Source organism: Sarcophilus harrisii, chromosome 1, assembly GCF_902635505.1.
Source record: "Sarcophilus harrisii chromosome 1, mSarHar1.11, whole genome shotgun sequence".
Classification (NCBI taxonomy): domain Eukaryota; kingdom Metazoa; phylum Chordata; class Mammalia; order Dasyuromorphia; family Dasyuridae; genus Sarcophilus; species Sarcophilus harrisii.
The window spans coordinates 708,412,733-708,439,265 of NC_045426.1; the positions used below are offsets into that span (position 1 = coordinate 708,412,733).

Below are 26,533 nucleotides of genomic sequence, written 5' to 3' on the forward strand. Positions count from 1 at the left end.
CAGAATGGGAAGAGGTACGGCAGGAGAGGTGGTGGCCTCTGGGAGGCCGACGGGGGGGGGGAAGGGGGGGGGGAGGAGGAAGGGCATCCCAGCCAGCAATGGAGGCAGGCCGAGGGTGGACGGCCAACAGGATGGACTAAGAGCCGGTCGCGTCCCCACAGGTTGGGGGGCTGTAGCCTCAGGCTTTAACGGGAAAGTCCAGGCTGGTCCCCATGAAGACCCTCTTGTTGACTCTGGACTTGTGCCCAGGTATTGGGCCCCAAGAGCAAAGGCCAGTCCAGCCCAGGGAGAGCCTTGAACCAAAGTTCTGAGGGAGGGGGACCTTCTCTCATCAGAACTGGGAGCACCCCTTCCCACCGGGGCTTTTTATCCTTTTGGGGGGCAGGGCCCCCTTGAGCTGCTGAAGTCTGGGGAAGCCTACAAGCTCCTCCTCCGAAACACAGCTTGGAACGCACAGGATCGCAAAGAAACCAAAGGTCAGGGATGGCACCGAGACGGCCTTTCCCTCCAAGTTCGGCAGTCCCTGGGCCCCCTGCCCAAAGCCCCCGAGCCCTCGCAGGGCTGGCAGGATCGCCCAAGGCTGAGGCGCGGATCCCGCAGCGGACGCCGGAGCGCCTCGGGGTTTGGCCGTCGGCGACGCGCGGAGAGCAGATCGGGGACTCAAAGGGAGGTTTCCGGGCGCCCCCCGTCCCCCACGGACTGCCGGCAGCTCGTCGCTCACCCGCGCGCCACACTGCCCGCTTCAATAACCAGACCAAACGGGTAAGTAACATACTAACTTTTTTAATACAGTCTGATAGATCAAATCACATCAACTCAGCAAAACTGGGTTTTTCAAGGCGCCGGAGGCGCGGTGCAGGGCATCCCCGGCTCCCGGCGGCTCCCTCCGGGGGGTACCCGGGGAGAAACCAAGCTTCGAACGCCCCGACCAGACTGGCTTTTTTTTTTTAATTTTGCATAAAACTAATTTTTCCATAGACTCAAAACCATCAACTAGCCAAGGTATTATTTATGATACGCCTAAAAAAATTTTAATACTAACCCTAATGTGACTGCTGCTTAAAAAGAGTTCTGTATATCACCTGGACTGGCTTTCAGTAGCAATTCACTACAACAGGTCCTAAAAATAATAACAATAATAATAATAATTAGAGAATTAAAACCCGACAGCAAGTTGAATGGTCAAAGTACCAAAAGAACTGGCTTGGGATGATGGTGGCCGCGGCGGGCGGAGCCTCTCGGCCCCACGGCGATCCCGGGGCCCCCAGCCCGGCTCCTCCGAGAGTCTGAGGAGGACTCGGCACCGTGGTCTGCTAGATGCTACAGGCTTCCGGATTCGTTCCGAACAGCTGGGAATTGATCAGTGTTTGCAGGTGGGTGGAAAACTTACTGCGGTTTCTGGGGGGAGGCAGGGGAGGGAAAGGTGGAGGGAAGGACGGGGGAGAGGGCCCCGGACGCCGTGGGGGCGGGGTCCCTCGGGGGTCTCCACCAGGGGAGAAGCCGCTCCCGGCGGAGCCTGGGAGACGGCCGTAGTGTTTGGCTGCCCCGCGTCCGACGGCCGCGGCGCTTGGCTGCGGCTGCCCCGCGTCCTGACCCTGGTCCTCGGCTGCGCGGACTTCCCTGCGCGGTCTCGGTCTGAGAAGCTACCTCTACAGAGTACTCGGGAACGGGGAGGGGGCGGGCAGTGGAGGGGGGGAGTCTGGGAAGTTAAAAATGAAGAAAAATCTCTCAGCTACAGAACCCAACGACATCATCTCCTTCCTCATCCACAGCATCTCTCCGCATCGGCAGACTGCTGCTCTTTAGTGGGGACAGGCCTGCCTCACTTTCCCTCCGGCCCCATGGGCTGCTGGTCGACCTCCGGATCCACGAGCGACGAGGCGAAGGCGGACTGCACGATCTGAAAGCCGAAGGACTCCAGGAGGGACATGTTCTGTTGGGGAGAGAAGGGGGAGCCCAGAGTGGGGCCCAGGTCCCCCAGGGGCCCCCCGAGGGCCCGCACATGCACCTTCTGGATATGTTTGTTCAAGTAGGACTTGGATCGGAAGAAGCTCCCGCACTCAGGGCAGGGGTACTTCTTCTCCCCGTCGGGCTCCATCTTGTTTTTGGGGACGGCCATGTCACAAGAGAAGGAACCGTTGGTGCTCTGTTTCTCGGGGGTCTTGAGGTCACTGGCATCCGAGAGGTCACCGTAGGAGTCAGAGCTCTCAATCGGGTCCTGATGTGAGCATTTCTGGCCTTCTATAAACAGAACAAGACAAAACACAAAGATGAGGCCAGGCTTGGGAAGGCCCCTTCCTGGAGGGGAGGGGAGGCTCAGACTAGCAAGCGTGGGCCGGGAGGGGGCGGGGCGGGGACTGGCCAGCTGCCGGTCAAGTCTGACGCGGCCCCGGCGGGGCCCCGAGGAGGCCTAAGCGCGCGATCCGCGGGCTGGGCCCCCGAGAGGGAGGGATCGAGAGACTCCCCCGCAATGCGGCCTTCCTCACTAGGGCCTTCTCCGCCCTCTGCCCCCCGCTTCCTCCCCACCTCCACCGGAGGATGGGACGGAGAGCAGAGGAGACACGGCTACGGCTACGTTCCCCGATCACCTGCCAACAACCGAGTCAGGGCCGGGCCTCAAGCCCCGGCCCACCCGCCTCGCGGCTCAAGGACATGGAGGAAGGCCATCCGTCAAGAAACACTGTTCCCCAAGGCCCCGCCCGACTTCCTAGCGGGACTGGAGCCCAGCTCGGCCGCCAGCCGGCCCCAAGGACCCAGGAAGAGGAAGCACTAGTTACCCCCGGAGTCCCGGGCTCCATCACAGGATCCTAGGATCGGGAGCTCCAAGATGGACCCTGGCGATCAGCCCGTCCAGGCCCCTCCCTCATTTTACAGGGGAGGAAACGGAGGCCCAGAAAACCGGAGCGAGTCGCCCGAGATCACTGAGGCGGTGAGAATGGTCCCCGGCCCCTGGGGCTCCAAAGCCCGTGCTCTCCACACTAGGGCAGACAGCCTCTCCTGACTCCACTCGTTCCAAATAAAAGACGCCCGGCTGCCCGCATACCCCTCTGTCCACAGCCCCCCAAGGAAGCCCGGGGGAGAGACGATGGCGGACCAGCTCCTCCTCTCATCGCCACTGCCCATGAGCTCTTCCTAAAGACCGGCCCCGATGCCAGCCGTGCGGAGGCCCAACAGCCTCTCCCCTGACTAGCCCCGAGGCCGGAGGGGGGCTGTGGTGGGCAGATCTAGTCCCCAGCCGAGGGTTCTTGCCGCGGACCCCTCAACCCCCTGATGGGAGCACGGAGCATGCCATCGATCGGGGCAGGTAGAGGGACGGGGCGGCCGAGCCCCCGGCTCCCCTCCACGTCCACAACAGACTGCATCTCTCCGAGACAAGCCCAGTAACCAAGCAACAGGGACGGTGCCCCTTCTCCCTAGGTGAATGCAGGCTCTCCGGGAGGCCCTGGGGAAGGCGGCGGCTCGTGTAGCCCACGCTTCTGCCCTCCCAGGGGCCTACCTCACGGCCACGGGCGGGGTGGAAGCGTCAGCCTCTACGCTTCCGGCCCCTCGGCGGCAATCGCCCTGGACACGGCCGCTGACTTCTCATGCAAGGAGGGGCGCGGGGCGTGGGTCGGGGGAGGGCTGGCGGCAGCAGAGTGCGGGCGAGGGCCGGGAGGTGTGTGGGGCCTGGCTGGGGGACCCAAGTAGCCTCACTCACAACCCCAGAGGGACAAGCACCAGGACCCAGGCTGAGACCGCCTGGTGCCCGCCCTCCGTGGCCTCGTGTCGGGGGCCGCCTCCGGGCAGCCGGCCCGCTCCGCCCCTCCTCCCCATGCCCAGCCCAGCGCCCACCGCACGGTCTGCGCAGACAAGCAGCGTGCAGAGCAGGGAGTCGCTTGCCTTTGATGCCATAGGTCCTGACGCAGTGGAACGCTGCTCCCCCATTCGGGATGGGCTCCTGGTGCCTGGAGACCTGGGGAAGGGGAACACCGTGGTGGGTTTTAACATGGACCTTTAAGTAGGAGGCAGAGGAGAAACCTAAACGAGACAAAAGGAGATGAGATCCTGCCACCGGCACCGAGAGACCTGTTTCCCCGACTGCTCCAGGCCGCCAGGGCTCGCGCTCGCAGGGGCCCCGGCTACTCAGTGGGGGCCCGGCTCCTTCTGGGTGAACAAGGCCGGGGCCGTGTGTCCGTCCAGAGGCATTCTGGGGAGGGCCCCGGAAACTACCACAAGATTCTGGGCATTCTACACTCCAGGTAGGCCTTAACCCCTGGGCAGGACGGCTAAACTCCTGGAGGGCGGAGCCAAGTCTCCCGGGCCTAGCATCGAAAGGAACCAGATACCGAAACGGCTCCATCCAACTCTCCCCCTCCAACACCTAACCAAGCTCCTCAGCTGCCTCACGGGCCGGTCTGGACCGTCCCAAATCCAAAGTGGAACGGGCGCTAAGCCGAGAGCTTCCGCTTGTGGAACAAAGTGGGAAAGTCTGATCCCACCAGGCCGGAGGCAGCCTCGTTTCCCCTAACAGAGCAAGGAGAGGGGATTGGACCTGCCCATGAGGGCTCGATCAGAACCAAATGGAGCGGGGATGAGAGGGGCGACCCCCGCCTCCTCCAACCCCCGGCCTCGGGGTCTCTAAGAACCGGCCATGGAGGAGTGCGGGCTTTTTTAAACAAACGAAACAAAGCAAACCCTCCACCCTGAAGGAGATCGGCCCTTAAGGGCATAGCTCCCCGGGGCCCCCTCCCCACAAACAGGGTTTCTTTGGGGTGAGGTTTTTAAAATGTTTTTACTGAAACCTCAGGAAATAACTAGGAGTGCTGCTACCTTTTGAATTGCTGATGAACCTTTTTTTTTTTTTTTTTTTTTTTAACTGAGGCAATTAGGTTAAGTGACTTGGCCAGAGTCACACAGCTAGGACAAGTTAAGTGTCTGAGGTCACATCTGAACTCCGGTCCTCCTGATTTCAGGGCCAGAGCTCTACCCACTGCGCCACCTAGCTGCCACCCGATGAACTTTTAAAACTGGAAAGTGACATTAAAAGGACACAATTATCTCTGTTTCTGTGTCTTTTAATCCTGTAGGTTTCCAACCTCAGAGATGGGATGTTTTCAGAGCCGAGAGGCTGCAGGGGTCCACTGTGCCTCTCTAGAAAATGTGACATGAAGATGGCCCCTCTGCAGCTCTTCTTCTAATTTCTGCTTGAAACCAAAGCAGTGAACATTCCGAGGGGGATTTCTGGGGTTTCTCAACCGGTGCTACTGCCTCCATGTTTGGGAGTCTCTGGCAAGAAGGACCCACGGCTGGTTGGCTGATACCAGCCGGAGCAACAGCAAAGGAGCGCGTCCCTGACGCCATTTGCCACTTCCCCGAGTCTGCAGGGAAAGTCTAGCCTTCTTATTTTTTATTTTATTTTTTTGCCGAGGCAGATGGGGTTAAGTGACTTGCCCAGGGTCACATAGCTAGGAAGCTTTAAGTGCCTGAGACCAGATTTGAACTCAGCTCCTCCTGACTTCAAGGCTGGGGCTCTACCCACTGAGCCACTGTGGCCCCAAATCTAGCCGTTTTAGGAAATGTTTTTAAAAGCTGTTTTGGCAGAGGGTGAAAGGCAAGAAGTGACTGTGTCCCTTTAACCCAGTAATGGGGATGCAGCCTGTTTGCACTTAGCGGGTTCATGAATTACACTTGTCTAGGACCAAAGGGGTCGGAGGGATGGCACCGCACAGACTAAGGAAAGCCGATGACTGCTCGGGGTTCTGAGTTCTTGCCCACCGGCACAGCCGGCTTAGCTCCTGTGCCTCTCACTCCACACTGGAGGCCCTCTGGGAAATGAGGGCAGGGGACACCAGGACCGCTATCTGCCTCGCTCTGAAGCGCGCAGACTGGTTTGGAGGAAAACAGCCCAGTCCCTGCACCCCAACTCTCTGCGGGGTCACCCGGAGCCGGGGCTACTGGGAGCTCTTGGAGAGCAGGCCATCCGGAGAACAGCTCCTAACTCAGGGTGATGGACAGCAAGATGCCGAAATGAGAGGAAAGGGAGCGGGGGGAAAAGGACACGGAACTTCTGTCCACAGCGCGTCCTACCCAGAAACCTCAACAGCTGCTCCCAGAGCGGGAGGAAGAGGAAGTGGCGAGGCAGGTTAAGGTCTCCGCGGTGACGACTGGACGAAGACAGGGTTTATGAATGGGCGGATGAGGAATAAGTGGATGGACCCAGGAGGGGGTGGGCGGGGCCCTGGAAGCAGATGCTTCTACGGGTTTTGATAAAATTGTTTGCTGGCAACAGAGAATAAGGTTTAAAGGAAACCTCCTCACTGCTCCGGGGCCTCGGCTCATAAATTGGCCTGGAAGCAGGGCACACAAGACGGGTTCTCCGAAGGCAGGACTGGGATTTTGTCTCCGTACCCTCTAAGTCCGGTCTCTTGCACGAAGACCTCAGACTAACTGTTATTAGACCGGAAGCTGAGTCTATGGCTCCGTGGGCACCAGGCCCTGGGGCAGGCTACTGAGTACTTGGCAACGGAGCAGAGGGGCAGGCAGGACCGTAAAGGAAAAGCCAGAGAATCCGACTACAACAGGTCCCCCCTCCTGGATAGGGCTCACCCCTGCTAAGGTTTCCTCCCTTGTTTTTGTGAGAAAGGGCACGCACATGCCCAACTAGGGACAAATGCAGCTGTTGGGAAGATCTTCCCTCCGCAAAAAACAAAGTCGGGGAGCCCAGTGAAGCCACACCACTGGGGGCTGGACTTCTTAAGAGTTCTTCTGAACAAGAGAACACGCTAGCACGCGCTAATGCAACTTCCAGAAGGTGGAACTAGACCGGGCTACATGGGACAGGGAAAGATGGGGACAGAGGCAAGGACAAAGGATCCCGACTGGAGCTTGGGACAGAGAGCATGTTGGGAGCTGAGTGCCATGAATGAGAAGCCTGGCACCCTCCGCCCATTCTGCAGATTCTCCCTAAGGGAAGAACCTACTCAGTGAAGAAGCACATGAGAAGTAGAGGGCAACATCACTGGCTCAGTGAACAGAAAGCCTGGTCATGCGGCCAGGATCCAACACCCACCCTCCACCAGGGCCCTCCACCACGCTTTTAAGAACTCCTGATTCCTGGGATGGCCCTGGGGAGAGAAGGGGTCCAGGGAGGACTCGGCCTTCTCCGGCAGCTTGGTCCCTGTCATCTCGTCCTCCTGCTGGGCGCAAATGGAAAATCCTGTGTCCCAAGGATCTCAGTATTAGCCCCTACAACTCGCACACTCACACACGTACTCACACCCACTTGCATGCGCGCACTCACACACATGTATACACACATACATACATACACACACACACACACACCCCTATCTCTCTGATAAAACTAAATAGGCAATGAATAGCTACTCCAGAAATTTTTTGTGCTTTAAAACTCCCCTCCTTTCTCTCAATGCTAAAAATACATTGGATTTGGCCCTTCCACTCACCCAGCTCCTACCTTAGCGTGCAGAGAACTCTCCAAACTTACAACAATCAGGGCCCTCCCTGCGGGAGTCCGGCCCCCTGTCCGCCCTTCTCCACCATCATTCTCTACCACTTGTATTCAATGAAAACTGGGGCTTCTGTCTGTCAGACTTCTAAACAGACGTGAGTTGCTGGTAAATGTTTAACAAGCAGCTTCCTCCCCCCCAAAAAAGTACGGACACATGCTTTTCAGTTTAATCTGCACCATTCACAAGGTCTCCATCATTTTTTAATGTCTAGACGGTCAATAAAGCGATCACTCAAGTCCTGATCTGTAGTGTTTGCCGATTACGGAGGTGTGAAGGCTCACGCTGAAAATTTAACAACTGGCTCGAGAGCTGGCACAAACCGGGCCGCAGCCCACCCACTTCTGCTCCAGTCCCCTCTTGTGTCTGGCTTCATTAGAAAGGGCCTGGATGATCCAAGGCCTCCCCTCACCCAACGTGAACAGCACCTGGCAAGCGGCTGGCCACCTGACCTGTCAGCAGGAGACAACTTTCTCTGGGGCCATCTACACTTTCCTATCTGACCGTGCCTGAGGAACAGAGCTGGTGATGATCCCATATCCATAATCCCCAGGCTGTGGGAATGTCTCTAGGACACCCCACTGGAACTCGAAGCTTTCTTCTGCCATTCTTGGTATCCCCCCATACAGCACAATACTTGGCACACAGCAGGCGCTTAATAAATGCATCCATCAACTCTCTAGAGAGGCCAGAGTCAAGGCCCTACAGCAATGTTTGAAGCTTCTAGGTCTCCCTGCCCATAGATGACAGCTTCAAAACGTCTCTGACGAGAGCCATTCAGGCTGCACAAGAAACCAACCTAGAACCACAGTTCTAGAAAGAGCACTCTTCAAAGCTTAGACTTTAGAAATTAAAGCAAAAGCTTCAGCAACTATTTTTTTTTCTCCTCTGTAAAGAATCAGATCCTATTCTCCCCCCCCCCCCAGCTTCCCTGAATGGCTCGAACTAAAGTTGGCTTTCCTTCTGGTGCCCTCCGGAGATGGGCCACCGGCCTCCAGGGCCGAGGCCCGAGGACATCCCAAAGTGGCCCTTCCGAGGAAACATGGGTCTTCGATGTCACTTTTCGGAATCATTTCTCTCAATGATAAGTGTGTGTTCCAGCAGCCACATCGCCCTCTCTACCCATTCTGGAGAGAAAACGATGTAAATCTTGTAAATTGTCAATAGTTCTGTTAGTTGCCGCTTAATTCAGGCTGTTTCCAATCTGTTTGGTTTTTTCCCACGTTCTATTTAGCCCGTGGTCTCCATTGTCTGCTCTTCATCGTCCAGAGCCGAGTCCGTTCCTGAAGTTCCATGGGGTCCCCTCGTCCTGGAGACAATAGCGGGATTATCTAATTTGCCCGGGAAGGGCAGCACAAAGTCTGGAATTGCGAGGCTGGAAGATGCTGAAAGGCCGGCCGATTGCTGGCCTCCACAAGGGAAGGGAGGAAATGCCCTCGGTTTAACGTCCCACGACCTCCCAAGCGCTAGAAGCCAGCTACGTGAGGCCTCCAGATAGAGGCCAGCTGGCCACAGGCACGCTCTAAAAGCACCACACCCAATGCAAGGAGGCACCCGAAGGTCTCCTGGCTTTCTGGAAAAGATGCTCTGCTTAGGTTCTCCTGTGAGGGACAGCTGAAGAAAAGCATGGGCTCCCAGAGGCCCCTAGAGGCGAGTAAGGCAAACTTCTGATTTCCAATGTTGTAACTGCCTATCCCTCTGACATCTCACAATGTCACCGGAACCTCCATCTGTGAGCCATCAGGAGACATGCAACCGCCTCCCTCTGCCGAGGGCTGTATTTCTATTATCACTTCACACCTGTTAAAACCTGAAAACTTCTTTAAGCCAAGGATCACGGGCGGCTTACCCAGGAGATTGCCAGCTATCACTCCCTCCCCCATGGTAGGAGTAATAATACCTTACTGCAAAATCTGCTTTCAAATCCTTACAACAATCCTACAAGAAAAGCTGGGCAGGTATTATTAGCCCCATTTCACAGATGAGGAAACTGAGTTTCAGAGAAGTCATGTGTCTAGTAATGGCGGAGCCAAGGCGAGAACCCACATCTCTGATCCCACAGTCCAATGCTCTTTTCCCCCTGAACTGGGCCTGAAAAGCCTGCAACTCTTCAATCCTCTAACCTCTGCACATGTGCCAGCCACCTGATGAAATAATCCACATTTCAGGGGCTTCACACAGATCCCTCAACCCCGCCACGACCACCCCAAGTCCCCTCTTGGCATCCTTCCCCACACGGCACTTCAGGATCCTTAGGAGCCCGAGATGCGAACTCCTCCTCTCCCAGCCTCCCTATCAGCCGAGAGAGCTGGATGGGAGACGGAACCTCTGGGCTCAGCGGAACCCCAGGCCGCTGCCCTTTCCCCCATCCCCCAAAGTGTTCCCGACACTCGGAGATCAGAGTTACGCCGGCCTAGAGCCATCCAGAGGTGGAAATGAAATCAACGCAAATGGTTTTCTGCACAACTAAAAATCACCAGACCTGGGACATATGCAGTCTTGCCAAAGAACTCAGCGGGTTGTTTGGCATCTACTTATGCCCCAAGGTCTTGGCCATCCCTTTGGTACTGGAAGAAACGAGAAGTCTGCCCTCGGCGCCGGGCTGTGTGATCCCCGAGCACGGGGCGTTATTTCAGCGGTACCTACAAAACGCACAGAATCCTGCCCCCTAGAGCACAGAGATGGACGGGCATCTTTACAGCTTTGGTTTCTTCTGCTCAGCTGCCCCACAGTCCCTAAAAAGACGTGAAGAACCACATCTGGAGGAGGCGCAGCTCTCGCAAGCCCGAGCGAGCAAGCGGCTTCGCGGCCAGCCCAAGCCGGGCCGCCACCGGGAGATGGCCGAGCGGGGATGCGCGGGGGAGTCGGCCACACGAGCCCGGAAACAGCGCCCACGCTCACCACCCCCCGCTAGGATGCCAGACAACAGGAAGATTACCTCGGTTACAGATACTGCAGAAATTGCTTGGTCCTTCGCTGTGTTTCTTCAGATGATCCGCCATGTAGGCTGCCCTCAAGTACTTCCCACACACCTGGCAGGGTACCTTGTCTTCGTGGCAGGCCAGGTGGGAACGCAGGCGGTCACGGGTGGCAAAGGAGGCGTTACAGGTCTGTGGGTGGGAAAGAAAGTCAGGGTGAGTGCAAGGGACAGGATTCCGTGCCCAGGGAGGCACCGGACTTCAGGGAATCTTTACATATAATTTGACTGGACCCAAACTGAGACCAAGCATCCCAAAATTCAGCCGCTGTTCCGATGAGGCTCGATAATCCTTTGCCCGCCTCACGCTGCCACACAGTCAGAGGCAGTGTGCGAGAGTGAACAGGAACAACATCCTCACAGCCAGGAGTCAATCAATCCCTCAAATCCCAATATATGGAACCAAAGAATGAAACGATCCCTACAGCAGTACTGGAAACAAGAGGGGAGGAACCAAGTCTCTCCAGAGACTCAGCCCACCCAAGTAACTTGTACTCTCTACTCTGGGCCCCCAAGGCAGGGGCTTTTTAAAGACTTTAAATTGCACTAACGTGCCAAGCCTGGTGCTAACAGTCAGAAATACCAAGAGATTTATACAGCAAAATAACGGTTTGGACATGTCTACTTATATTGTGTTTAATTTATACTTTAACATATTTAACATGTATTGGTTAACCTGCCATCAGGGGGAGGGGGGGAGGGGGGGAAAAATTGGAACAAAAGGATTTGCAATTGTCAATGCTGAAAATTTACCCATGCATATATCTGTAAATAAAAAGCTATTTTAAAAAAAAGAAAGAAAGAAAAAGAAATACCAAGAGAAAGGAAAAACCCCTGCCCTTAGGAGCTTACTGGCAAAGAGAAAGACCACAAGCAAGCAAACAAACAAGTTCCCTTAAGGAGGGAAGAGCTGGGAATCACCAGCCTGGGAGAAGGTTTCTGAAGGAAATAGGATTTTAGCTGGGGCCACACTAACAAGAGAATATTTCCAATTCAAAGCAGCTTCCCAGCCTCCCCTCCACCAGCCAGTAGCAGACGGGGGAGGGGGAAGGGCCCACAGTCCTGGGAATTTGGGGAGGGCTCCAGTCATTTTCCTGCTCAGACTCGATGTCCTTGCTACCTCCCAGGGCTGGTGGGAAAATTCAGTGAGATCACCTGGGAAGCCCTGATCTTGAAGATATTCTTGTTTAAAAGAATATCTAAATGTCACTGTTGTTAACTGTGCTCATGAAAGGGGGCATGGCATGTGGGGGAGCTGGGGAAGCGGGGAGAGAGGGTCCTGGCCTGGGAAACAAGGAAGCCCTGGATTTAAATCCCATCCCTGACACATCCTGGCTGGGTGAGCCTGGCCAAGTGTCTGAATCTCTAAGGGGGCCGCAGGGAGTTTCCCCTACCCTCAGTCACAGATCCAGTGCCCATCCTCTCTAATAACTGTCACATTCTTCCTAATCTTCAGGCAAAATACGAACTAGAAGTTCCTCCCAGAACAGAAAATCTACGTGACTTTCAAATCGGTCACCTAGCCTTGATGAAGCACCTACTATGTGCTTGGCCCCGTGCGGAATCCCTTACAAGTTACAATTACCTGGGGAGGCAACAGCTATTATTCCCATTTGATGGATGGATGGAAAGTGAGGCAGGCACAGCTAACCTGACTTTCCCAGGAAGTGTCCAAGGCCAGATCTAATCATGTCTTCAGGAATCTAGGCCCAGTGCTAATTGCTAAGCCCCCTAGCTGCTTCTCCTGAGCCCATTAAGAAGATGAGCTGGATTGTATTTAACTTATACTTTAACATATTTAACATGTATTGGTCTACCTGCCGTCTGGGGGGGGGGGGGAGGGAGGGAGAGGGAAGGAGGGGAAAAGTTGGAACAAAAGGTTTGGCAATTGTCAATGCTGAAAAATTACCCAGGCATATAACTTGTACATAAAAAGCTATAGTAGTAGTAGTAGTAGTAGTAGTAGAAGAAGAAGAAGCAGAAGCAGCAGCAGCTCAGCTGTATCAAATCTGCTCGATCAAACAATTTTGGATGGAAAACCCCATCCACATCTAGAGAGGGAACTATGGAGATTGAATGTACATCTACATGTGTTATGTATACTTTTTTTTTCTTCTGTTTTTTTCTCTCATGGTTTTTCCCTTTTGTTCTGAATTTTTTTTTCTTCCTAACATGACGATTCATATGGAAATATGTTAAAAAATGAATGTACACGTGTAACTCCCCCCCAAAAAAATGTTGTCTTACATGTAACTGGGAAAAATGAAAAAACAAATAAGCAAAACAGGAAAAAAAATTTTTTAAATAAAATGTAGTTTGGGTTAACCTGCCCCCCCCCAAAAAAAAATCTGCATTTATTTGAAAGTGATTTTTCAGGTTAGTGTAGACTTGTGCTCCCTCACTCAGCTTGCTTCAAATTCAGCAGCAGAATTCAGAAGTAGAAATCAAAGTGTGGGACTGGTGCTATTGCCAACAGGGAAACCTGCTCCTGGGAAGTGGGGAAGAGGGAAGGCAATGGAGCATGAACCTGGAATATAATTCTAGGTTTGCATAACTGAAGCCCACGAGATGGGAATTACCAATCCAGGAAGGGAGAAACAGGTTTGGACACTTCCAAGGCATTTTAATCTAAGCTGGTGAAGATCTCCTTCTCCAAAATCAATTCCCCAATATTCACTCATTCATCCAACAAGCAATTATTAAGCCCCTAATGTGTACGAGGCTCTGCGATAGGCACCTGAGACACATACACAAAAGCAGAGATCTGCTCTTAAAATCTATTGGGGAAAAAGGGACAGACAACAAATAACTGTGATACCAGGGAAAGTAAGATAAAAATACAAGATAGGGATAGGAATATTTATCTAGTATCTACTATGTGCCAGATACTATGCCAAGCCCTTTACAAACATCTTATTTGTTCCTTACAACAACACTGTGCTGTTTATTATCCCCACTTGAGGAAACTGAGGCAGACACAGATTAAAGTGACTTGCCCAGGGTCACCCTGCTCATAAGCACCTAAAACCACATTTGAACTCAGGCCTCTCTTTCTACAGATCCAGCCCTATCTGTACCACGGTACCTTCTGGCTGTACTGAAAGTGATGGGGATGGGACTGAATCCAAGGGAATGAAGGCTGAGCATAGGGTCTTAAGAACTCTCAGGAGGAAATCGGGGAAACATCCTAGTATTTGGGCTGGTGTCAACAGAAAAGAGGAAGGAAGGTTTGGGGAAGAAGCAGACATAGTTTAGCAGGAATCACAGATGCCAAAAGGTACAATGGAAGAAATGCTGGATTTGGAGGCAGAGGGACTGGTCGGTCATACATGGACTCCTTGCAACTTGAGAGCTCTGATAAATCAAGTAAATGAATCTCTCTGGTTCTCGGGTCCTCTATAATATGAGGAGGTTGGATTGGGTCCTCTATAATATGAGGAGGTTGGATTGGATGGCTCTAAGGCCTTTGAAAAAGGACAATATGAAAGAAGGCTGGAAAAGCAAGTTAGAGTCAGATTAACCAATAAAAGATAGAAAGGATCATAGGAAATTAACATGGACAGTTTTGATAACACAAAATTTAACAAGTTTTTCCCAAACAAAAACAATGCAGCCAAAATTAGAAGGAAAACAGTTAACTGGGGGGGAAATTATTTGCAGCAAGTTTTTATGATAAATGCCTCATTTCTCAAATATATAGGGAACTGAGTTAAATTTATAAAAATAAGAGCATTTCAATTCCAACAGACTTATGATGCAAAGAGCCATCTGCATCCCAGAAAGATTATGAGGACTGAATGGGGATCACAACACAGTATTTTCACCTTTTTTATTGCTACTTGCTTTGCTTTTTTTTCTCATTTTTTTCCCCTTTTTGACCTAATTTTTCTTGTGTACCATGATAAATGTGGAAATATGCTTAATTATTTAATTATTTCAATTACACATGTTTAAGCTATTGGATTACCTGTTATCTCCTATCAAAGGGAGTGGGGGAAAGAGAGGGAGAAAAATTTGGAACATAAGGTTTTGCAAGGGTGAATGATGAAAACTATCTTTGCATACATTTTGAAAATAAAAGACTATTGTTAAAAAAATTTTAAATAAAAAATTGATAAGAGATTATAAAGAAGGGAAAGAGACCTGTATGTGCATGAATGTTTGTGGCAGCCCTTTTTGTAGTGGCTAGAAACTGGAAACTGAATGGATGTCCATCAGTTGGAGAATGGCTGAATAAATTGTGGTATATGAATATTATGGAATATTATTGTTCTGTAAGAAATGACCAACAGGATGATTTCAGAAAGGCCTGGAGAGACTTACACGAACTGATGCTGAGTGAAATGAGCAGGACCAGGAGATCATTATATATACTTCAACAACAATACTATATGATGACCAGTTCTGATGGACCTGGCCATCCTCAGCAAGATCAACCAAATCATTTCCAATGGAGCAGTAATGAACTGAACCAGCTACGCACAGAGAAAGAACTCTGGGAGATGACTAAAAACCATTACATTGAATTCCCAATCCCTATATTTATGCCCACCGGCATTTTTGATTTCCTTCACAAGCTAATTGTACAATATTTCAGAGTCTGATTCTTTTTGTACAGCAAAATAACGTTTTGGTCATGTATACTTGTTGTGTATCTCATTTATATTTTAACGTATTTAACATCTACTGGTCATCCTGCCATCTAGAGGAGGGGGTGGGGGGTAAAAGGTAAAAAATTGGAACAAGAGGTTTGGCAATTGTTAATGCTGTAAAGTTACCCATGCATATAACCTGTAAATAAAAGGCTATTAAATAAAAAAATAAAATAAAATAAAAATAAAATAAAATAAAAAATTGATAAATGATCAAAGGATATGAACACAGTTTATAGAAGAAATTAAAGCCATGGATAGACTCATGAAAAAAACACTCTAAATCACCATCAATCAGAGAAATGCAAATTAAAAAAAAAATCTGAGAGCAATTTGGAATTATGCCCAAAGGGCTATAAAACGCTACACATCCTCTGATCCAGCAGTATCTCTACTGGGCCTGTATCCCAAACAGATCATAAAAAGGGAAAAGGAACAAAAAATGTGTGTAGCAGCCTTTTTGTAGTGGTAAGGAATTGGAAACGGAATGGATGCTCATCAGTTGGGGAATGGCTGGAAATTGTAGTATAGGATTATGATGGAATACTATTGTTCTTTAAGAAATGATGAGCAGGTCAATTTCAGAAAAGCCTGGAAAGATTTACATGAACTGATGCTGAGTAAAATGAACAGAACCAGGAGATCATTATACAGAGCAATAACAAGATTATGGAATAATCAATTCTGACAGACGTGGCTCTCTTCAGCAATGAGGTTATTCAAGGCAATTCCAATAGGCCAATGGGCCACTGGCATCCAGAGAGAGAACCATGGAGACTTAAATGTGGATAAAAGCACAGGATTTTCACCTTTCATTGTTGTGAAACAATGTTTGGTTTTTTTTTAATCTTTTTTTTTTTTTTTTTTTACCCTTTTGATCTGATTTTTCTTATGCAGAATGACAAATATGAAAATAAGTCTAGAAGAATTGCGTATGTTTAATCTATATCAGATTTCTAGCTGTCTGGGGAAAGGAAGGGGAAGAAAAATCTGGAATACAAGGTTCTAACACAGATAAAACTATCTTCACATGTATTTAAAAAAATAAAATACTATTAAAAAAAAAAAAAACTGAGGCAGCTAGTTGGTATAATGAATAGAGCATCAGCCCTGAAGTCAGGAGGACCTGAATTCAAATCTGACCTCAGACACTTAATACTTCCTAAGCCACTTAACTAAGTCACTTAATCCCAACTGCCACAACAAAAATAAAATAAAATAAAAATAAAACCTACAACTCTGAAATACCATATCATACCTATCAGATTGGCTAACATGACAGAAAAGAAAAATGATGAATATTGAAGGGAAAACTGGAACATTAATACATGATCGGAGTGATTGTGGACCAGTCCTACCCTTCTGGAGATTTATTTGGAACTATGCCCAAAGAGCTATAAAACTACATACTCTTTGACCCAGCCATACTATCACCAGTGGTATCCCAAAAAGATCAAAGAAAAGGAAAAAGGACTTCTTTGTATAAAAACTCTTTTTGTGATGATGAATTGAAAATTAGAGGATGCTCATTAATGGGGGAATGGCTAGACAAGTTTTGTATATGATTGTGATGGAACATTATCGTATTATAAAAAATGATGAGCAGGTTGACTTCAGAAAAACTTAGAAAGACTGACATGAACTGATGTTGAATGAAGTGAGCAGAAGCAGAACATTCTATACAATAAAAGCAAGACTGTGTGATAATCAGCTATGACAGACTTAGCTCTTCTCAGAAATACACTGATCCAAGCCAATTCCAATAAATTTGGTATGGAAAATGTCATCTGCATCCAGAGACTGGAGAGAGATCAAAACATACTATTCCACTTTTTTGTTGATTTTTTTTTCTCATGGTTTTTCCCTTTTGTTCTGATTTTTCTTTCACAATATGACGAATATGGAAACAGATTTAAAATTAATTGTACATGTACATTATATTAAATTGCTTGCTGTCTTGGGCATGGGGAAGTTAAGGGAGGGGACAAAAAAAAATTTGGAACTCAAAATCTTATAAAACTGAATATTGAAAACTGTCTACATGTAAGTAATTGAAAAAAATCACTCAAGTGAAAAAAAATTTAAAACGTATTTAAAAACAATATTGATGGAATACCATTGTGCTATATTGAAATGCTGCCGATTTCAGAAAAACCTGTTAAGACTTACATTAGCCGATGCAAAAGTGAATTGAGAAGAACCAGGAGAACACTATACACAGTAAGAGCAAAATTGTGCAATGATCAACTGAAAGAGGCTTAGCTACTCGGATCGAAACAACAAACCAAGACAGTTCCAAAGAATGAAATGAAAAATACGATCCGCTCCAGAGATTACAGATTTAGTCTGAGTGGAGACGGAAGCATACTTTTTTCACTTCCTTTATTTTTCTTGCTTTTTTATTCTGTGCAACATAGTTAATATGGAATAGCAGCATGCCTTCACATGCGTAAGGATTATCATATTGCTTGCCTTCTCATAGGTGGGAAAAAAAGGAGGGAAGGAGAACTTAAATTTTTAAAAATGAACGTTAACAAATGCTAAAAAATAATAGATAAATAAAATGAACCAAAAATAAATAAAATGAATAACATAAAAACAATAACAAATTAAAAAAATAGAATCAGGACTCTAAAGCCCCCAAACAGCAAGTTATAGAGTTACATTTACAGTTGTAGTCTTAGTTATATTCTTTAAGGGGAACAGATTTCAATTTTTCATTTGATTAAAACAAAGAGTAACCAAAATCCGAAGAAACCATCATCTTTTACATAGGTACTTTTACACAGGTATTAGGTACCCAAACGCCTTTACGGCCATGATCTTATCAGATTTTCCTAACCCCTCAGGAGGCACTCAGGTGGTTATCCTAATTTTAGAGCTGAAGGAACTGAGGCTCACATACTTGTCCAAGATCACCTGGCTGATTCAAAAGCCAAAGCCAGAATTCAAACGTCCAGACCCCGACTTGGGATGCCCAGACCACGCGTCTTACAGGGTGGTCCCCTCCATCCCCTCGCAAGGGCAGCATCCCAGCTAGTGTAAAGAAGCCCACACCATCAAGCTTCCTGGAGGACCTCAGAGCACAGATGAGGAACAAAGAGAGGAAGCAGCCTGCCCAGAGTGACGGAGCTGCTGGCAGAGCTGCCTCAAAGAAGGGCATTTCCCACAAGTCACGGTTTACTAAATACTGAGCAAAGGCAACATCTAGGGGATAAAAAAATCACTACTAGGTTTTGTACCGATTGATACACATGGAACATTTGTCTCCCAGGACTCAGGAAAGGGAACACAAGCAGCACAAACCCAGGTCAGAAGCACTCCAAAAGAGCCCAGAGAAACTTAGGGTCCCAGGAACACAGATCCAGATTGGGGGGAATCTTAGGGGTCACTGAGTCCAACCCCTGCATTAGACAGATGAGGAAACTGAGGCGGAGGGGAGGGGAAGTGTCCAAGGCAGGATCTGGACCCATGCACTACGTGGTGCTGGGGAAGCGGCTTGAGCAGGGTCACCCAGCTAGCGGGGACCACCGGACTCAAAGGCACTTGGGTCTCGTTCTGAGACGCATTGGAACCCGCATGAAAAGCCTGTTTGAGAGCCTGACCGCCAGGGAAGCCTCTGGAGAGCGGGCACCCCGGGGTTTTCTGGTCAGAGAAAACCGGGAGGAACGCAGGGAAGCGAGCGGACTTTGCCGAGTTAGGGGCCACGAGTTGGTGCTCAGCTCCAGGAGATCCTGAGTCACCGAGCTCCTCCTTCCTCCATGGGAGCCAGGGACCATCCTCAGAAGGCCACCTTCCAACTCCCAACGAGCCCTGACTGGCCTAACTCCCCCTGCCCACTCTCCCTGATCACCAGACTTTCCGGGCCACAGCCTCTCCTCTGGTCCACTCAGCAATCGTCGCACAGGGAGGGTCACATGTATTTAATATTCATCTAAGCAAAACATCACCTGGAAATCAAACGTGTTGGGCAGTTCCTATCTCCATGGATACCTTGGGATCTCCAAAGTGAGAGTAACTCCCTCCCCCTTACACCCCTCGGGCCACCTTCCTTTCCCACCCCCGGGACGGGGGTACCCCCCGCCCATTTGAACCCAACCTCCCCCATTCCCTGGTTCCCTGCCCCCCCAGGGTCAATTTAAACCCCCCCCAAAACTCCGACAAAGGCAGCCCCCACTTTCTCCAGTGGGAAACCCCCTTTCCCCCCCCCCCTCGGGCAGCCCTTAGAACCCGGGCCCCACCCCCCGGGCCCTCCCACCTCCTCCCCTCCCGGGGGGCCCAGGCCCCCCAGCCCCAGGGTTTTTAAGCAGGGGAAAAAGGGTTGCGGGGGCCAGGGGAGAGATGGGGGGGGGGGAAAACCAAGTGAGTTGGGCGGGACCCGGGGAGGAGGAGGCCCCGGGGGGTTAGAAACCCCCAGTGGGGAGAAAAGAAATGGATGGGACCCGGGTGGGGGGTGGGAGGGTGACGGGGGAATGTTTTACTGGTTTGGGTGAGATGTTTTGGACTGGTTTTACGGGGGATGTTTGGGGGGGAAGGGGGAGGGGGAGGGGGGGGAGGGAGGGGGAGTGTTTTTCCCGTGCGAAGTTGGGAGGGAGGGGGTGGGTCCGGGAGAGTGGAAGGTGGGCAGCCTGGGGGGAAGGTTTTGGGGGGGGGTTTTTACGGGTTTTTTCGTGGGGAGAAAGGGGGGAGGGGGGGTTTTTGCGGGGGGGCCCCTTTTTCTGGGGAATTTTATTTTTTGGGGGGAGGGTTGTTTTTGGGATTTTCCCGGGTTTTGGGGAAAGGTGGGTTTTGTTTGAGGGGTGAGAGGAAAGTGGGGGGTGAGTTAGGGTTTAGAGTGAGAAGGACCAACTTTTTGGGGCCAGGGGGAGGGGGGGAGGGGTTTAAGGGGAGAGTTTTAAATGGAGGGTTGTTTCCCCAAGCGGGGGGGTTTTTGGAGGGGGGGGGGGGGGAGGTTTGGGAATGTTTATGTGAGGGGGGGGGGGGGGAGGGGGGTTTTGGGTTTTTACGTTTTGTTAGGGGGTTTTTGTTTTGCTTGGGATGGGTTTTAGGGAGTTTGGGAGGGGGGGGGGAGGGGTTGGGATGGGTTGAGAAAAGGTTTTTTTTAGTTTTTTTTTTCGCTTTTTTTTTACTTTCCTTTCCCTTTTTTCTATTTTTTTTTTTTTTTTTTTTTTTTTTTTTTTTTTTTTTTTTTTTTTTCTTTTCTTTTTTTTTTTTCCCCCTTTTTTTTTTTTTCCTTTCCCTTTTTTTCGGGTTTGTGGGGCTTGCTGGTAAATGCCCTTTGGCAAAGGAAAAGGGGGTTTTGGGGTTTTTTTTTTTGGGATGAGGAAATTTGATTTGGGGGAATGGTTTGGGGGTAAAGTTTGTTTAAGAAATTGGGATTTTAGAGAATTTTTTATTACAGGGATGGGGTGGGGAAAGTTAGGGTTTGGGGTGTAGGGGGAGGAAGTTATGGAGGGGGTTTGGCCCTGGGGGGGGGTTTGAGGGCTGTTGTGATTTGCTTGATAGGGGCAAAAAAAAAAGGGATGGGCTCCATGGGGCCCCTGTTTCATTTTTGGATGGGGTGCGTGGAAGATTTCCCCCAGGGCCGGGGGGAAAAGAGCCAGAGTGTGGGAGGGGACCCTGTGCATGGGCGGGTGGGGGGTGTGATTGGATTTGGGGGGAGAGAGTTTCCCAAGAAGAAAAAACAAAGGTTGGAATGAAATATGGGAGGTTTTTTGGGGAGGGGGAGGTGGGGAGGAGGGGTTTTGTTTTTAGTGTTTGGGGTGGGGAAAGTTTTTTGGGCAAGGACGGGTTTCAAGGAGATGGGGGGGGGAACGGGCTGTTTTGGGGGGGGAGTGGGAGGGGGGGGGGTGGGGGGGGGCAGGGGGGGGGGGGAAAGGGGAAAGGTGGGGAAGGGGGGGTGGATGGGGGTTTTGGGGGGCGTTTTTGGAGGGGCTGGGAGGGGGGGTGGGGTGGGGGGGAGAAAGGTGTGCGGGAGGGACCGGGTTTGAAAGGGGAGGGAGGGGAGGGGGTTTTGTTTTTGGGGGATTTGGGGTGGGGAGTTTACAAAAAGAAGGGGTGGGGAAGAAATTCAAGGGGGAAAGGTGGGGGTGAGGGGGGGGGCGGGGGGGGTTTTTGGGGCGGAAGGGAGGTGGCCCTGGAAAAATGGAGGGGAGATTTCGGGGCCCTGGGAATGGGTGTTTTTGGGGGGCCTTTTTTGGTGGGCGGGGGGAGAAAGAGGGGTGAGGGGTGGGAGGACAGGGTTTGGAAGTGGAAAAAGGGGTGGGTTTAGGAAAGGGTGGGCAAAAGAGGGGGTTTCATGAGGGGGTTGCTAGGGAGAGTTTGGGGGGAGGGTTTTCTCACATTTGGGGGGGAGGTTATTTTGTGGGATTTTGGTTGGGGGTTGGGGGGGGAGGCTGGGGGGTTAGGGGGGGGTTTTGGGGTGGGAGTGGGCATTTGGGGGGGTTTGTTTGGGATTGAGTTTTAAAGGGTTTTGGGAAGTTTCATTGGGGGGGTTGGCCTTTGGTGGGTTACTTTGTGTTTTCTTGCAGGGGGATTCCCTTTGGTTCCTCCCTGAGATTTAGGGGGAATTTGGCCCTCTTGTTTGAGGTTTGGAGGGGGGATTGCCCAAGGGGCCAGATTGAAGATGCTCCCGGCGGGCTTCTCACTTTCTGAAGCCGCTAATGGCCCGGGAGGAGGAAAGATGGATGCGGGGATGTGGGGAACGCACGTGTAGGCCCTCTTCCTCCTCCTCCTCCTCCTCCGAGGAAACGAGGCCCCGGACAAAGGGAGAGGGACATTTTCACGGAGAAGGAACCCCAACATTCCCCAGAGTGGGGCTCCCCACAGAGAAGGCGTCTGGGCTGACTCGGAAATCTCGCGGCCCGGCCCAGGCCGGCTCCGATCCGGGAGGGCGACGAGAGGGAAGCAGCCCCGGACCCGGGGTCAGAATCCTGGCTCTCCCCGGCTGGCCAGAGGCAGGGCCCAGCCACCTACCTGTCCGGGCTGGGGAGGAGAGCCTCCCGCCAACCGAAAGTGCCCAGAGAAGAGACTTGGGTCTGGGGAGACCCCTGAGGCCTTCTTATCGAGAAAGGTAAGCAGAGATCGCCTGGGCCCCCCCCACACACAGTCAAGTCTTAATGGCCCAAGTCCGGGGGCTCCAGAGGGGGCTCAGCCCCTCCCTCCCATTCCGCCTCCCGTGGGCAGGGAACGGAGCCCGTGGTGGGGAGCGGGGGCAGGGGAAGAGAGCAAAACACCCCGCCGAGGGTCCGGGCCACCCCCACCCGCCTTTTCCACCCCAGGCGGGGAGGGTCCGCATCGGAACCCCCCAAAGGGAAAGGGCGGGCCCCCCAGGCAGGGCCCCCCACAGGGAAGCTTCCCCCAGAACCAGAACCCCAGGAAAGGGGGAAGGGGAGCCCGAGGCGGCGCAAGAGGTCCAGGGAGGAGGGGAGGCGGGAAAGCTCAAGCCGGGCCGTCGCCCCGGCCCCCCCAACGCCACGCCCCACGGCTCGCCCTGGCCCGGACGCCCCAAACACCCGGGTTGGCCCCTCCCCCCCTACCTGGACCCTTGGAGGCCCTCCGGACGGTGCACCTGCTTGATGTGTCCACGATGATCCGCCAAAGGGGGGAAGAGCAGGCGGTCACGGGGGCCCTGGGCAGGGGGGGGGGGGCACACAGCCACAGCCCGGGGCCCAGCCACCCCCCTCCCCAGGGCCCCGAGAGACCCCCCGGGCTGGTCCCTCTCCGGGAGGAAGGGGAACTGGGCGCTCCGGCCTCCTCTCTGGCCCAAACCCAGGGCCTGCTGGGCCAGCTTTCCGTATGCCCTGAGCCAGGGCAAAGAGCCTGGTGGCTCGGGCCTCCCCTCCCCCTTCTTCAGGCAGCAGCCAATCCCCGAGCGGGGCCCGAGTCTGCTCCCTGGAGAACGGGCGGCAGACCAGGGGGCGCTGAGGCCGCAGCTGACTGGTTCAACCTGATGGGGGGAAGGGGGAGAGGCGGGGGCCTCCCAACCGGTAGGACTGGTTCCAGGGCGGCCGCAGCACAGCCCGGCTACCGCTCCCCCCCCCCCGGCAGTGGGCCCTGTGTGGCCCCCCGAGCTGCTTCTGTTGTGCGGGAGAAAACCTCCACCCAGAGGCCTGCCCGAGGCCCGGGTCCTCACCCCAGCCCCAAAGAGGGCCGGCCCCAGGGGCTGCTGGGGGTACACGGGGCTGCAGGGGCAGAGCACCCCCCGCCAAGGTTTCAGCTCAGCTGAACCAATCCTAGCAGAGGAGGGTGTCAGAGGAGCCCGTGGGGAGGGGGAAAAGGGTTTGTGACATGGGGGGGTGAAAAGGAGGGGAGGAATGAGGGGGGCAAAAACTGGGAAGGGGTGGGCAGGACTGGTAAAGGAAGGGGGGACCCAAGGAGAAGGGAGGCGCCCCGGTTCCCACGGGTGTTAGCGGGTATGGTTTGACGGGGCGGGGTGCAAGGTGGATAGGTAAAAACATGTGTGTAAGGGGGCCGGCCGCGGTTGCAACCGGCAGAGGGGTACCGGGCGGGCCCAAGATCAGAAGAAACCGCGGGGGGCCCGCCGGGGCAGGGGCCGGGCGCACCTGGCCGGGAAGCGGGGCGGCCCGGGGGCAAAGGCTGGGCATTGGGAAACAAAACCGCCCGGGGTAAGGGGGCGGGCAGCCGGCCGGGGACACGGGCAGGCCGGGACACGGGGGAAGCCGCAGCAGCCCGGGGCCCAAGGGGGCCAAAGGGGGAACCGCCCCCCCGCAGCCATTTACTGCTGCCTCAAGGCCCCGTCCCTGTGGCAAGCGGGCACCCCAGCCCGGGCCCCCCGGAGATTCACCGGCCGGGGAGTGGGAAGGCCGGCAGGGGGCCCGTGGGGAGAGGCGGGGGCAAGCCCGCTAGCACCCTGGGGCCCCGCGAGGGGAAAGGGGAAGCCCCCCCCGGGCGGAGGGGCCGGGTCGCCAGGGCCCAGAGGCCCCAGCCAGCCCCTCCCCCAAAAGGGCCCCAAGCAGGGGGCCGGACCCGGAGGGGCCCCCAGGGGCCTCCCGCCTGGGGAGGGAAGGGCCCCCGGGGGAGGGCCCCGGGACCCAGCCAAAGACCCCCGACGGGCAGGGCCTCCGAGGGGAAAGGAGAGGACCCCGGGAGGGGCCTGGCAGGGGGCCGGGGCCTCTGCCTGGGGGGGGGAGAAGCCCCCGGGAGCGGCCAGACCAAGCTGAGCACCCCGGGCCGGGCAGGGCCTCCGCAGGGGAAAGGGAGAGGACCCCGGGAGGGGCCTGGCAGGGGGCCGGGGCCTCTGCCTGGGGGGGGGAGAAGCCCCCGGGAGCGGCCGGACCAAGCCGAGCACCCCGGGCCGGGCAGGGCCTCCGCAGGGGAAAGGGAGAGGACCCGGGAGGCCGCGGGCGCTACCTGAGAGCTTGCCCAGCCTGGCAGATGTGGGGCTTGGCCCAGGAGCCGCCGATGCACCGCACGGTAGGACAGCGGGCCGCTTGGCGCAGGCGCACACGGGCACGGAGGGCCCCCGGGCGGGAGCTTGGCGTTCTGGAGAGCCCCGGAAGATCTTGCCGCAGATCTCGCAGGCCACCTGCTTGCGGGTGCGGCTCCTCTTGCGCGGGCCGTCGGGGTCCTCGGGCAGCGGCAGCCCGTTCTCGCCCACGCGCGGCGGCGGGATGTCGATGTAGCCCAGCTGCAGGCTGGTGACGCCGTGCTGCGCCTCGTGCTGCCGCAGCCGGCTGGCGTCGGTGAACACCTTCCCGCAGAGGCCGCAGGGCAGGATGCCGGCCTCGCGGAGCCCGCCGGGGGACCCGAACATCATGGAGTCCAGCAGGTTGGCTTTGCGGGGGCGGCCGCGGCCGCGCTTGCCCGCCAGGGGGGGCGCGCCGCCGCCCACGCTCTGGAACGGCGAGGCCAGCAGCTGGGGGGACAGGGGCCCCGCCACCATGGGCAGGCGGTCCACGCCCGGCAGGACGGGCAAGGCGGCCGGGCCGGCCACGGCGGCGGCGCCGGCGGCGCGGGCGGCCTCGTCCTCGGGCGGCAGGCTGCCCGCGATGCCGCTGCGGGTCCAGGCCGGGCGCCGTGGGCGTCCAGGGGAAGCCCAGGTCGGCGGCCCCCGGCGGGCGGAAGAGCATGATGTCGGCGCGGGCCGGGGGCACCAGGATCTGCACGTTGGACTGCTTGATGACCTCCTGGCAGATCTCGATGACGGAGCGCATGAGCAGGAACTTGGCGGCGGTCATGAGCTCGGGGAAGCTCTCGAGGCGCACCACGATGCGCGACGTGTACGCGAAGTCCAGGATGTCCCCGAAGACCTTGGAGCTGATGGTGTGCATCTCGAGCTCGCGGCTGGGGCCCGCGCCGCCCGCGCCCGCCGCCGCGCCCGCCACGTCCTGCGGCCCGGCCTCGGCGCCCCCCGGCGCGCCGCCCTCGCCCAGCTGCGCGCTGAACACGGACTCGAAGTACTCGCTGCAGGCGGCCAGCACGGCGCGGTGGGCCGGGAAGCTCTCGTCGCCCACGCGCAGCAGCACGTCGCAGAAGCGGCCGCCGTTCTTGCGCTGCTGGTTCAGGTTGTGCAGCATGTCCGTGCTGTGCCGGCTCACCTGGTAGGTGTAGCAGCCCGCCGAGGGCCCCGGGGCCCCGCCGCCGCCCCCGCAGGGGGCCGCCGCCGCGTCGCCGACGCGCTCCATGGCCGCGGGCGGGCGGGCGCGGCGGGCAGGCAGGGGCAAGGCGGGAGCGGGCGCGCCGCCGCCGCCGCCGCCGCCGCGGGGGCTGCTGCTGCTGCTGCTGCTGCGGCTGCGGGGAGCGCGGGCGCGCGGGCGCGGCTACAGCTGGCGCGCCGCCTCTCCCGCCCGCATGCCCGCCCGGCTGCCCGGCTGCTGGCGGCGCCTCTGGCCGGCGAGGGGGCTCCCGGAGGACCCGCGGCCGAGCCCGCCCTCCTGCAAGCGCGCCTCGCTGGCGGGGCTGGCTGCGCCCCCTCCGGCCGCCAGGGGGCGCTGGCGCGGCGGCGCGAGCGCGCGCTCCTTTTCCCGGGCCCGCGGGGGCGCGCGCCGCCTGGGCTGGTGCTGGGGCCCGGCGGCGGCGGCGGCTGCTGCTGCTGCTTCGGCTGCTGGGGCTGCTCAGGCGGCGGCGGCGGCTGCGGCTGCTGCTGCTGCTGCTGCTGCTGCTGCCTGAGCCGGGAGGGGAAGGGGTGGGGGGCGGAGGAGGCGGGAACAAAAGACGGCGGCGGCGGCGGCGGGAGCCCGCGCTGGAGGAGCCGGAGCCCCGGCCGGGCTGGCGAGCAGGCGGCGCGGAGGCCGCGCCGGGCCTGCGGGGGTGGCGGAGGCGGCGGGCTGGCGGGGCCGCGAGGCGGAGGCGGAGGCGGCGGGCGGTGCAGCGCCGCGGGTCGGAGGCCCGGGCCCGAGAGCGGGCGCTGCGGCGCGATGGAGCGCGGGGCGCTG

General features: G+C 55.0%; 1 protein-coding gene across 1 annotated transcript; it reads right to left on the reverse strand.

The window, feature by feature from the left end:
* Window positions 1–767: 767 nt before the first annotated feature.
* Window positions 768–26,174, reverse strand: PATZ1 (POZ/BTB and AT hook containing zinc finger 1). The gene is given in 7 exon segments (XM_031948912.1): window positions 768–2,241; window positions 3,880–4,017; window positions 10,447–10,685; window positions 22,676–23,085; window positions 23,272–23,360; window positions 24,510–25,174; window positions 25,176–26,174. Coding segments are annotated over 7 exon segments (2,568 nt in total). The 5' UTR covers window positions 25,784–26,174; the 3' UTR covers window positions 768–1,822.
* Between the last annotated feature and the right edge of the window lie 359 nt (window positions 26,175–26,533).